Source organism: Tripterygium wilfordii, chromosome 2, assembly GCF_013401445.1.
Source record: "Tripterygium wilfordii isolate XIE 37 chromosome 2, ASM1340144v1, whole genome shotgun sequence".
NCBI classification, from domain to species: Eukaryota; Viridiplantae; Streptophyta; class Magnoliopsida; order Celastrales; family Celastraceae; genus Tripterygium; species Tripterygium wilfordii.
Window position 1 is genome coordinate 8347709 of NC_052233.1, and position 12449 is coordinate 8360157.

The 12449-nt window shown below is 37.5% G+C and overlaps 3 protein-coding genes across 3 annotated transcripts; 1 reads left to right on the forward strand and 2 right to left on the reverse strand.

The window, feature by feature from the left end:
* Positions 1-17: 17 nt before the first annotated feature.
* On the reverse strand, positions 18-3354 carry LOC120012416 (vacuolar protein sorting-associated protein 24 homolog 1-like). Its single transcript, XM_038863845.1, has 7 exons — positions 3215-3354; positions 3022-3136; positions 2815-2891; positions 1625-1727; positions 902-1023; positions 450-644; positions 18-350 (listed from the first exon to the last, which is right to left on the reverse strand). The coding sequence occupies exons 2-7, from the start codon at positions 3131-3133 to the stop codon at positions 270-272; spliced, it is 690 nt and encodes a 229-aa protein (XP_038719773.1). The 5' UTR covers positions 3134-3136; positions 3215-3354; the 3' UTR covers positions 18-269.
* Positions 3355-5360: 2006 nt separating this feature from the next.
* LOC120012410 (xyloglucan endotransglucosylase/hydrolase protein 31-like) lies at positions 5361-6813 on the forward strand. Its single transcript, XM_038863834.1, has 4 exons — positions 5361-5613; positions 5685-5785; positions 5891-6108; positions 6216-6813. The coding sequence occupies exons 1-4, from the start codon at positions 5376-5378 to the stop codon at positions 6574-6576; spliced, it is 918 nt and encodes a 305-aa protein (XP_038719762.1). The 5' UTR covers positions 5361-5375; the 3' UTR covers positions 6577-6813.
* Positions 6814-9246: 2433 nt separating this feature from the next.
* On the reverse strand, positions 9247-11511 carry LOC120012402 (probable glucuronoxylan glucuronosyltransferase IRX7). Its single transcript, XM_038863820.1, has 4 exons — positions 10878-11511; positions 10421-10782; positions 10077-10327; positions 9247-9955 (listed from the first exon to the last, which is right to left on the reverse strand). Exons 1-4 carry the CDS (start codon positions 11164-11166, stop codon positions 9490-9492), a joined length of 1368 nt encoding a protein of 455 aa, XP_038719748.1. The 5' UTR covers positions 11167-11511; the 3' UTR covers positions 9247-9489.
* Positions 11512-12449: the final 938 nt, after the last annotated feature.

Genomic DNA, 12449 nt, shown 5'->3' on the forward strand with positions numbered 1-12449 from the left:
GAAAAAAAGAAGTGAAATGGAACAAAGAAAAGGTAGAACTTGAAGTCTATGGAGATCCAAATGTTTTTTGCAGTAGGATACTGCACAAATATCAGATGACGGATAAATCTATACAATATACATAAATTATTAGCCCTGGCACTCTTTCTCAGCATTACATTACATTTCACATATCACAATTGTAATCAGGAAATGTTAGGACACGGTTGATGACGATATGTACTCAATTACATACATATGGCAACCCGAATAAGTGAACGACAGAAAGCTTATGATCGGACTTTAGCAAGACGAGCCCTTATTTCTTCAAGTTCTTCTTCATCATCAACACCCTCTGCTATAGCTTCTTCCTACAAATTCCAATGATATTCGACAATTAACAATGTCCTCCATACCGTAAAAAATAGCAGAAATAAGAGCAGATTACATGGTTGTTGTGTTACACATACCTCTTCTCCAGCTTGAGCCTTCTGAGCAGGCTGTTTCATCCTTTCTTTCCTAACTGCTTCTGGAAGTTGTGCAGCAGTCTCCCCAGCTATTGCTGTGAGGACCTTCTCAACCTCTTCTTCCGTCTCTTCTTCTATATCCTCTGAATCCAGTGCCGAGTCAACAGCGTCATTTACAAACTCTTCAATCACCCCTGCCTACAGAATACAAATACCAGTGTCATGGGGAAGATAATATCATCTTCTTTTTAATATATCTTCGAAACCAAAGTATTACACAGGCAGCTCCAATGACCATACCCATAGATCCTAGGCTGTTGAGGAACATTAACAATATTTTAATAGGAAATGGGCCTCCAGAACATCTGTATTCATATTCCAAATTTCTCTTTTTTTTCTAAATTAACTTATATCTCATATTTTTCTGAAAGAGAGAACATTAGTAACAAAGTCACCTTGGTCATTTCTTTGCCAAACTCTTGCATTGTAACAGCCATTTCCGGTGCTTTCATGAGGTTATTGACAAGCTTCATAACTTCAGCACTCTTGGACAAATGCCCAACTGTGCGTGCAATTGCTGAAATACCAATGAAAAAAAAAGAAAAATTAAACAAATTTAAGAAATGTAATATATAAAAAAAGAATCATTCTCAAACAACCACTAACAGATGCAATTATTATTCGAAAATGTATACAACCACGAAACATGGGCCTAAACTGAATTCCACAGTTACAAACTATTCACTTGATAGAGTTGAATTCTGTTCAAGCTCACATTGTTTTTGACGACTTTTTTACAAGTCTTCTTGGCATGCTTGTTCAGTAAGCTTAAATGAGCATGTTAATAAGCTCAATCATGAATCATTATATAGGTCCTCAATTAACACATAACAATCATATTTGCAAACTGTGAAGAGCCTAACTCGAAACACTCAGGCCTGGCTCATTTAATAAAACATTTGGGATATTTGTTCAAGTTTGTTCATTTACCACAAGCAAACCATCATTGAGCTCATACCGGAGCCTTTTCATCAAGCATGCGGTAAACTAAAAGCCCTATGAAAGAAAAAAGAAACCAATGCTTTTACCAAAATACTTTACAGTCATCCATACGTTATTTTTAATGCATCTATATCATTAGAGGTAAAAGAATCCCAAACCAGTAAGCATAAACATACCGACACTTTCTCCGAGATGCATTGATATTGAATTCAGTTGTGCCTTATTCTCATGAAGACGGTTCACTGTTCTTCTTGATCTCACAATTTCCTTCGCGAGTGACTGAGATAGATTATAGATAACACAAAGATAAAGTTGAAATAGAAGAAAAGGTTTGTGAGGGCAATTTTCCTTCTTCAAATCAACACAAATTCTAAACTCATGACTCACCCTATCTTACAAGCACCTTTTGTCCTTTGTCAGATACAAGATAAAATTCACAAATATATCCCAAAGTAGAAGGTATATACCGTCCACAAGCAAAAGCCCATAGTTAATCACCAAAAAACTTGAGTTCTTTTTTTCTTCTTTAAAATACAGGGTAACTAATCTCAGGTGAAGATACAAGTAACAACTAAAAAGATCTAGTTGTCAAAACCAAGCCTGTTTCTTGATTAGGTAATACAAGTACCTAACCAGTCCAACACAGTCATCATAGTCCATACCATTCAAGGGACTCTGAAGTGAAATAACATATCCAATCCTATTATATATCATACTTTTCCATATCCATCATATTTCTCTATTGCTTGCACACCAAATTGTATTCTCATGTACAAATCAATATTCATCCACAATAGCAATTGGCTTATTTTGCGTTTCTCATTAAACAACAAAGAAGGGTAGTTATTAAAAATGTGGTACAACTTCAACCAATCAGATAAAAGGAGCATGGCTAATCTTTCAATAGGTAAGCATGCCTCGAAGCATATAGTTAGATAGTAAATTTTAATACCAGACTAACAGAGATGGAGAGTGGAGGTTAGAGGCCAGTTAAATCCCCACACATGTATGTGCATAAGAAACCACATCCCTTCTCTGCTTCTCCTCCAGTAATCATTGAATAACAGGAGTAGAATAGTTATTACTTATTACCATTAAATTTTGCAACTTGAAATCAAACTTCTAATCGTTTTCTGATATTATCAGTCAATCTAACCATAATCTGATCGTTCTATAGCATAAATCCTATCATATAATTTGTCTAGAAAATTTTACCAGCAATAAATATAAATTTTGAAAGAAGATTATAAATCCAAACCCAGTTCAATCTAACATTGCAAAATAAATCAAAAGCATATACAAGTGAGAAATTTTGAAAAATCAATCAAAGGACATATTGATGCAAAGGCATCGATCGTAAGAGTACCTTGGCAGATACCATGTCATTCCTCTTGGCAGCCTCTCTAATCGCCTTCTGTACACTTTTCTCTTCTCTTTGTATATCTGATCAAAACCCATAATCCCAAAACGCCCAATAATAAACATAAACGATCGACCAAAAAAAAGCACCCAAGACGACAAAGCTGCAGCGCTATATATTACACAATAGACATAGACGGTGCTAGGTAATTACCTCGAATTTGACGTTCGGCACTGCGACACTCTTGACGAAGCCGACGCTGCCATTCTCTCAGTAGCTCTTGCGGATTAGGTTTTGGCTTTAGAATATTCCTCACTCTCTCCATGTCCTTCAATTTCAAATCAATAAAAATCGAAGTCCGATATCTGTGTGAAACACAAAGATTGATGATGAAGATCAAACTCACTTCACCGTTCTGGATATTTTCAGAACCAAATTACGAAAAACCGTTGATAATTGGTCAACTCAGTTGTATCTTCGACCTTCCAGCAATCTGGTCTAAAAGTATTACGCGTTTTGCTTCTTTTTTTCCCTTATCTCCGGTATCTCTGAAGTTTACGAATTACGATCAATCCTGGGCCGGATGTCTCGGCCCATGGACACGGAGTCACTGATACTCTCAGAAATCTAAGCATTGGGCCTGGCCTATTTGGGATTGTCAAAGAGCCATAAAAGACGGAGACATTTTGGGCTTTTAACGTAGAGACGCCATAAGGCATGCCAGCCAATTCCACTTGGAAGTAATGATTTGAACATTTAAATACCGGTCCGTACGTACCGGTTTAACGGAATAATAGATGATTCACTCTAAAATCCTGGTTGAACCATACATGTCAAAAAATAACCGACCAATTTTAACAATATTAACCGGTTTTACACTAATTTTTAAAATATTTTTAAAATTTAAATTTATAGATAAATAAAAATAAATATTTCTTTAATACTCGAAATCTCCAAAAAGAGTACAGTAGAAAATCTTAAACTTTACCCACAAAGTAACATGATATCACTCATGTCCTCTGTGATTTATATATACATTATCTTTATGTCACTCAATCGGTTATACCTCATATCAATGGTCTGACTAGTATGATTTCAGTGTTGATATTTAAAACGCTGTTTGGAAGCATAGCGTAGGCTCATAGCGTTGTAAACTTTCAATTATTGGTACGGGAATGGATTTATGAATATGTTATGGCTTAGGATACCCAACTAGTGAGAAATCTAACTATATATAGTTATGTTAATATCACTTTATCTACTAGATTTGTCGGCAAGGCTTTTCGGTACATTTGTTCAAACAGGCAGGCCAGACAAGTTCATCAATCGATTCTCTTTCCATTCTAATTTTAATGGCCTCAAAGTCATGCATGAAAGAGCTCTCTATGAAAGCAACACTAAATTATTGGTAGAGTTGTTTTCAATGAATATATATTATAGGCTACGTTTGACAGAGTTTATTTGCTGTCAAAATAACATAATTTATAAGTTGTGAAAAAAAAATCACTTATAAGTTGTCAAGTGTTTGGTGAAATTTATAACATAAACTAGTTTATAAACTTTAAAAAAGTTTATTTAAATTTAATTTTAAAAATAAAAAGTTTATAATATTATATATAATATTATCTTGATAAAAAAACAAACATAAACTCTAAAATAAACTTCAATTTGAACCTTATTTTTTGGAGCTTATAAGTTAGTTTATTTTTCGATTGTTTCTCTATATTACTCCATCATCTATGATTGTTTGCAGAGGACCTTTAACAACGTTTATTTTGAAACTTATAATAAACTCTCCCAAACAACCTTTAGAATGGGCCTGTTTGGTAAAGCGAGCCCGGTACTATATAGTGATGCAGCAAGTCTTAGTGCATCCACAGCAGGACGTACACATTGCTTTAGTTTAGAAAATTCATATGCTGATGAATCTACAGGGACAAGAACATCAATAATGATAATTTTAGCTTCAACTGTAACCTTTTGTTGGTCAATAATGACAGCCAAAAAAGATCCGAGGGGGCTAAAGTACATAGCCAATGCATGTACTTAGCATATGAGAACATACAGGGACCCATTAATTTTGTCATTATTCAGCCTTTTTTAATCACCTAATTGAATTATCTAGTCCTTCATTTTATGTCAGGTTGAATTATGTCAACATATATTTATATGTCACTCGATTGAATTATATCAAACAACGTGGGATAAAGTATCAATGGTCTGTCTCTTTTCTCTTCTACCACTTATTCTTATTCTTCCATCACTACTTCAACTTCTGCAACTCCATATTTTCTGCTACCTTATTTCATGCTCAATTTAGAGATACCTGAGACATTTATACAATATTTCAACGTAGTGGAGATTTTGAGAATTGACATGGAAAGAAAAGGATATGCACGGGTACGCACAGGTGGAACAATCCCTTCTGCATATTTTAAAATCACCCAATCTTTTTTCTATTCTTGTCTTCTTCTAGGACTCTAAAGCAACCAACTTACCAATCTGATTTGCATTGTGGGTCCCTCTAATCTCCCTATATCTAACACCCAACGGTGAAGTGTGAAGCCATGGCCATAATTCAGACATACAGTCTCATGAAATTCATGGCTTCCCTTCTCATAATTGTTTTTGTTTTTTTTCTTAAGGCCCCTTCAATTGGTGCACAGGGTCCACCTTCACCTGGGTACAGCCCCAGCTCCAGAGTTAGTACCGTGGGGTTTGATCAAGGATTCAGAAACTTATGGGGTCTTCAGCATCAGAGACTAGACCAAACCCAACTCACAATTTGGCTTGACAGCAGTTCAGGTCCTGCATGTCACACAATTTTCTCTGTTTTCATTTATTCACAAAAACTCTTACTTAGTATTTCAAAACAGGGAGTGGGTTCAAGTCACTTCAGCTGTATCGTTCTGGGTATTTTGGTGCTGCAATGAAGCTTCAACCTGGTTATACTGCAGGAGTAATTACATCTCTCTACGTAAGTCTCCAATTCAGTCTCTAATAATTCATTTACAAATTTTGTGCATTGTTGAGATAATTACTCTGTTTTTGATAAACCTTTGTTTAATTAATATTGTTGCAGCTTTCGAACAACGAAGAACATCCAGGAAATCACGATGAAATCGACATAGAGTTTCTAGGCACAACTCCTGATAAGCCTTACACTTTGCAGACAAATGTGTACATCAGAGGAAGTGGCGATGCTAATATAATTGGTAGAGAAATGAAGTTCCATCTATGGTTCGATCCAACACAAGATTTTCATAACTATGCTATGATATGGAACCCCAATGAAATCATGTTAGTACACACTCTAGACAAACTCTTTTGGATTAACCGAAACCGACCGTGAACACCCAGTATGTATTGTTTAGTTGTTTTACGGACTTGGTTATGATATGGTGCAGATTTTTTGTGGATGATGTGCCAATCAGGAGGTATCCAAGAAAAAGTGATGATACATTCCCCATAAGACCATTGTGGGTGTATGGATCAATTTGGGATGCATCATCGTGGGCCACAGAGGAAGGAAAATACAAAGCCGATTATACATACCAACCTTTCATTGGTAAGTACAAGAATTTCAAACTAGGTGGTTGCACTGCCGATGGTTCTGCCTCATGCCGTCCTCCCTCTGCCTCACCGTCCGGCTTGGTAGGCCTAAGCCAAGAACAACGCTCGGCCATGGAATGGGTGCAGAGGAACTACTTGGTGTATAATTATTGCTCGGATCCTAAGAGAGACCATGCTCAGACACCAGAGTGTTAAGATTGTCTTTAATTTTGCAAGTACGTGTGTATGTGTGAAATGCGATAGAAGTTGATGCTGAAATTGTTCTTTTAGTTATCAGCAGTTTGTATGTTAGTAGGTGTTGAGATGGGCCCTGCTTGCCAAGAATAGGCCCAAAAAAAGTTGTGGACCGTCCAAGCCTACAAGATTTGGAAGTATAAATATTGTAACGTGAGTGTTAATAACCATATTATTACAATCACACTCGAGTTATTACATCCCAATTTTACTACACCCCATATTAAAACATAATATTCCGTAGTACACTCCTTTCTATGTTTTAAACTAAAAATACCAACTGCACCCCTATCACCAAACCCTAAATCTGCAACACGCCATGGCTGCCATAGTGCCATGGCAGCACCTTCTCTGTATTATTCTTGTAGAAGCTTCATGAAAAATACAAATTCTTATGAGCTCAACCTAGACAAACCCCTCTCGCTCTCCCTCTCCAAATTTTCACAAAATCCAAAAACCATGGAAGCAATACAACTACTCTAAGCTTTCACTTATTGCTCTAAAACTGATGTGCTTCTCCTTGATGACAAGGAATTCGGTGTTGAAGGAGCCCAGCCTCAGCCCCTTGCCCGCTCTTCTGATCTTGCTTGCTCCGCCCGATCCACTCCTCCCGCGGCCTCCCCAATGAAGCGGTTCTCGAAATTGGATTCTGACTCCAATATTCACTACCTTCACTCCGGCCGGCACCTTCTCCACTTGTCTCAAGGAGTTGTTGCCGTGGGAGAGGAAAAATAGTGGTAGGAAAACAGCACGGGAGGAGGACGTGGTTGTTGTTGTGGGTTGGGTTTCTGAGGAAGAAGATGAACTGAGTAGGAGAAAGATAGGGACAAATGAGGTGGGTTAAGATTGAGCATTCTCGCGATATTTTGGGATACACTTAATAAAACGTGGGATTCAAATAGTGCTCATCCGATTCGAATCCCCCTCTCCCGTATAAAATAAAAAAACATATTATAATCTTTTTGGTAACCAAATAAGCATATTATAATCCCACTACAGTACAATTACTTCGGAATAATTAATAGAATTAAGTACTATCTCTAATGATAATTAATAAAGATTCATATAGATACCACTAGAGAAAAAGAAATTCATGCAAATATAATTAAATATCTGAAAAGTACTAAGAACACCCTATTCTGTTTTTTCGGGTTAATTCAAATTCGAAAGAATACCCAAATCCAAAACCGTTAACCGAAAAAAAAAATCAAATCGTCAGAACCGAATAACCACGGTTCAATTGGATTCTTTGGTTGCGATTCAGGATTTTGCACACCCTTAGGTCCAAGAGGCATTGCTCATAAAAAAGAAGTTTATATCATATATGCATTATGTAGAGCTCAATGTCTTAAACTCATATATTCTCATGGGGCATCAAGACTATCCGTGGATAGGCTGCTGGTACACTTAGCAGTACATAAATTTCAAGCCCAGCCCATCCTAAAGCCCTTTAAGAACATGAAAGCCCAATGTCCAAAAGCCTGGCCCATTGTTTATCAAGTCAAGAAAAGTCAAAACATATCTGTGACCACCGACTCTTCCCCCTGCGACGTCCCCGCGAATTTCTTTACATCTCTGACACTCCCCCATTTGTCCTTGTACCTGTTCTTTTACCTCAACGATTTCCTACTTCATGCTTGTAACTTTGTACAAAAAGTGAAATAAGTGCACAAGCAGTACAAGAACGTCGTTACCAACAACTAATTTAGTTTTTTCTTATTGAAAGGGGAGGGGATTCCAAAAATAATGTACTCATGCACATCATTTTTACGGAGAAAGACAACTTTTGGTCATTGAAATATTTGATCATGTTCAACTCAGTCACCTATTTTTCAAATGTTTCAATTTGGATATTCAAATTTCTAAATTGTTGTAAATAGGTCACACCGATAGTCTTTAGCAATTTCGGTCAATCAAACTTGTGACATGACAGACAAAAGTCAAAATTAAACTGATTTTTATTGATGTGGCCAAAAAAATGGATGACATGAATATTAAGAAAATAAACATAAAAAAATTCAGATTGCTCTCTAGCCGCCGGACGCAATCCCACGACCAAACTTATGTTCGTATTTTGTCCACCTGTTCATGCCATTGACCACACTGTATCGTCAATCACTACATACGCGGGAAAGAGGTCGCGAAGTCATGATGCTGCAAAGGGAAGATGAGGCCAAGACGCATCTTTTCCATTAAATCAATTCAAGTTATTGATACATTATATGTTTGTTTTAATTTTTGATGTCATGTAAGCTCTTCTTTTTTTATGCCACGTAGGTCATTTAGTTGCCCGAAATAGCTAAAAACTGTCCGAGTGACTTGTTTGAAACAATTTATAAATTTGGATACCCAAATTGAAACTTTCGAAAAAATGAATGACGTAATTGAACCTGATTAGATATTTTAGTGACCAAAAGTTATCTTTCCCCTCATTTTTACTATTCAACTTAGTGGCTCCGGTCTAAATACCAATTTAGTTAGTTGTTTGGGTTGAATGTATTGAGTTTATTAATTACTATGAATAGTATCTTGCCTTAAAAAAAAATTTATATTGTACGCCACTCTTTTTTTTTCTACCCAAATTAATCCCACTCATCACCTTCCCACATGTACAGTATATATACACCACAGTTTCCCGCGCAAACCGCATATTAAATTAATCACGAATCGCCAACTCAGCAGCAATAAAATATCTAATATATTATCCTTCCCCAAAAGTGGGCCCCAACCACAGCCAATAAAAAGTCTTCTGACAAACGAGCAATCCCACAATAAATCCACTGGCTTCCATTATTTCTCTCCATGCAAACGCATCCACGTGGGCAAAAGCAGGGTTCCGAACTTGCCAATCTAAACTTGACGAATGTCACATTGTTATTGGGTAGAAACACTCACACGCCTATACGACCTGTCCAGCGTCTTCGTTAATCCGCGGAGAACCTGCCAGGTGGCATCACCTTCTTCGATCATATCATTGAAGAGAAGGGCCGAACGCGTCGCTGGGTCCCAGAGGTTCCTTTGTATTGCGGTCAGATTGGTGGCCCCCACATGTTCAAGGATCCTTCCCAGCTTCCCTACATCCTTCTCCGCCACCGTCAGGGATATATCAGGCCATCGTACGGCGGTGGGGAAGGGTAACCGGATACCATCAGCAATTATGACCGGCACACACCCTAAAGCAACTGATTCTACCAGCCTCGGGCTCCACGGGGCCCATCCCAGAGGGCACAAACAGAACACGGACCGTCCAATCTCCGACTGGTAACCGGCGTATCTGTGCCGCTGAAGATAAAACCTCCGGTCACTGTTGTACTTTCTCCATATCACCGTCCTCACCTTCCTAAACAGGGGAAGAACATCAGTTAGAAGATGAAATGAAATGTCAAAAGGCGATGACTTCATTCAACACAACGAAATGTCATGATTAAGAATATGATTAGAAGGGATAATGCGTTGATTACTTGCTGTAATAACGTCCACTAACGTTCTTGGGGTTCATTTCCATCTTGCCCCGGAAGAACGCCCAAATGTCTCGCCGTCCGTTCGCCGGAACTTTCTCCAACATATTCCGTACACTCTTCGGCGAAATATAAGGCGGTATCACAACATTTTCGACCTCTTGACAAGGGTGTTTGTAATTGACGCCGAATGTCTGTAGTATGATCGAGTTCTTCATAAATTCCGGTATCCCATCCGCAATAGCTCTGTCCTCCTATTGAAATTAAAACGAAAATTCAAAAACAGAGCAAAAAAAAAAAACGTTGGGCGATGAAATAAAAACATGTCTTTTAAGGCTGATACGGACCATGGCGTGAAAGCAAGCGCCGTAGTCATGTGAGGCAACAAACACATGGTCGGACCCACGACTCCGATTCCAAAACGGGTAGCTGGAGGAGATTATTTCGACAGCAGAGGCTAGAAGAGACCGAGCGTGACCGATCGCTGGGAACCCATTAACTGTGCTAAAATTGCAAGACACATAAACAGGAACAAAGAAGAAATCTGCCTCGTGCTGATCAAAAGTACGTACGTCGCTGTTCAACAGAGCCTTATGAATGGCGACCTCCGAAGCAAATAAATGGTTGCTGCATCGTTCGTTGGAGAGCCAATCTGCGTTGTATTTGGACGGCAAATCGTAGACAAATATCTTCAATCCCTTTAATGGGTCTGAAAAGGCAATCACAAAAAGAACTATTACTTAGGCAGAACAGAGTAAATCAAATATCATAACAATGAATGATGTGAATGAATCGCTAAAATACCTTCACTTCTGTGGCTTCTGGGATGTTTGAAGAATGTTGAATTGGTGGATTCGACGAGGGCACGAGAGGCCACACTTGATTTGGAATTAACAGCATGAGATTTAGAGATAGGGTTGGGTTTGTGACTTATTAGGTAGGAAGTGAAGAAATACAGAGTCAGGGAAAACCAGAGAACCCATTTGTAATACTTGAAGAATATGTTCTTCTCTTGTTGTCTGGCCTGCTTGTGCGATAGCCTCATCCTCACATAGAACCCCTTGTTCTTGGAGGAACTCTGGAGCTCCACCATCTTCACTCATTTAAAAATCCAGATTAAGAGATTAGATTTTTGAGCAGATGAAAGGGGTTATCAGCAGTTGAGATGGAGTTTTCGATTTTCGGTACTTGCAGTAGGAGTGGGAATTAAGATTCAGCGATTGAAAGATGAAGGGTTGTTGAAACTTCGTTTTTGCACCAAGAAATTAAGAAATGATGAAAAATATTCAAAAGATTTTGTTATTTTACAGAACAATATCGAATAAGATTGGTTAAGATCTGGTTGGAAATTATTTTGCATAAAAACAAAAAACCTTCATTAGTTGCAGAGAGAGGGAGAGAGGGTTTTACAGGAGGTCACATGGTGATGGTGCAGAAAAGAACCCGGCGAAGGTCTTGGTTTCTAATTTTGTTCGAGGAGCTGTAATGACGTAAACACCCTCGAAATGTTGTGGTCTCTATAGTCTATAGTAGGGTGGCAAAAAAAAAATTTCAATTCTCGATTAGTTTCAGGTCGGAACATGTGTTTACGAAATATTTAAATGTCCGAATCCTAACTTGGATTGGATTTAAGATGTACTTAATTGATCATACCTGAATTGTTTTAAATCCGGACAATAATCTAATACAGATTAAGGTTTGAACAAGTAAATATGACAAGATTTTCGTATTTTGACCCAAACCCAGACCTGGTTTTAAATTGAACAAATTTTTTGTGTTTGGATCTAGATTTCGAATGTATAACATATGTCCAAACTTGATTTAATCTAAGTCGGACAAATTCGATCATCTAGACCGGGCAAACACCCTATTTGTCAGTCTTTGTCTTAAACATAAAATTTAAATCTAATCTAACACGACTCTGGGATCTATAAATAATAAAATCTATATTGGCTCTTACGGGCACAGCTGTTGGCTTAGGTGCATTCCCTTGATAATATTAATAATAGTTCGAATCACCCTGTAACTTGTTAACTATAAGGACATAGCAAAAATCATTGACTCTTGTAAATACTAGAAATGCTTATTAAATTCGGAAAAATGTGACAGCTCTTGATATTCTTTGCAAAATTGACTACAGGCTAAAAGGCAGAGTTGGACAAGAAAATGGAATGAAATGGGTTTTTCCAAAGAAAGGTGAAACGAAAAGCTGGGGATCCAAACAAAAGGGCACAAATACACTAGCGCATTTCGTATCTGGTCTATCAAAATATTTTTAAAATTTTTGAAAAAAAATAAGAAGAAGAGATAAACGTATTTTATATTTACAATTGATAATAAAAAAAAATAAAAATATTGGACAAAATTGTGCACTGG

Excerpts from the sequence above, each read along its gene's own strand:
- LOC120012416 (XM_038863845.1), bottom strand. The coding sequence starts at position 3,133 with ATGGAGAGAGTGAGGAATATTCTAAAGCCAAAACCTAATCCGCAAGAG. Across the intron at positions 1,728-2,814 it reads ATGACATGGTATCTGCCAAG|TCACTCGCGAAGGAAATTGT; the intron begins GTACTCTTACGA and ends AATCTATCTCAG. Across the intron at positions 351-449 it reads AGGCTCAAGCTGGAGAAGAG|GAAGAAGCTATAGCAGAGGG; the intron begins GTATGTGTAACA and ends TGGAATTTGTAG.
- LOC120012410 (XM_038863834.1), top strand. The coding sequence starts at position 5,376 with ATGGCCATAATTCAGACATACAGTCTCATGAAATTCATGGCTTCCCTT. Across the intron at positions 5,614-5,684 it reads TTGGCTTGACAGCAGTTCAG|GGAGTGGGTTCAAGTCACTT; the intron begins GTCCTGCATGTC and ends ATTTCAAAACAG. Across the intron at positions 5,786-5,890 it reads GAGTAATTACATCTCTCTAC|CTTTCGAACAACGAAGAACA; the intron begins GTAAGTCTCCAA and ends ATATTGTTGCAG.
- LOC120012402 (XM_038863820.1), bottom strand. The coding sequence starts at position 11,166 with ATGGTGGAGCTCCAGAGTTCCTCCAAGAACAAGGGGTTCTATGTGAGG. Across the intron at positions 10,783-10,877 it reads CAGAAGCCACAGAAGTGAAG|ACCCATTAAAGGGATTGAAG; the intron begins GTATTTTAGCGA and ends TTGCCTTTTCAG. Across the intron at positions 10,328-10,420 it reads GCGCTTGCTTTCACGCCATG|GAGGACAGAGCTATTGCGGA; the intron begins GTCCGTATCAGC and ends TAATTTCAATAG.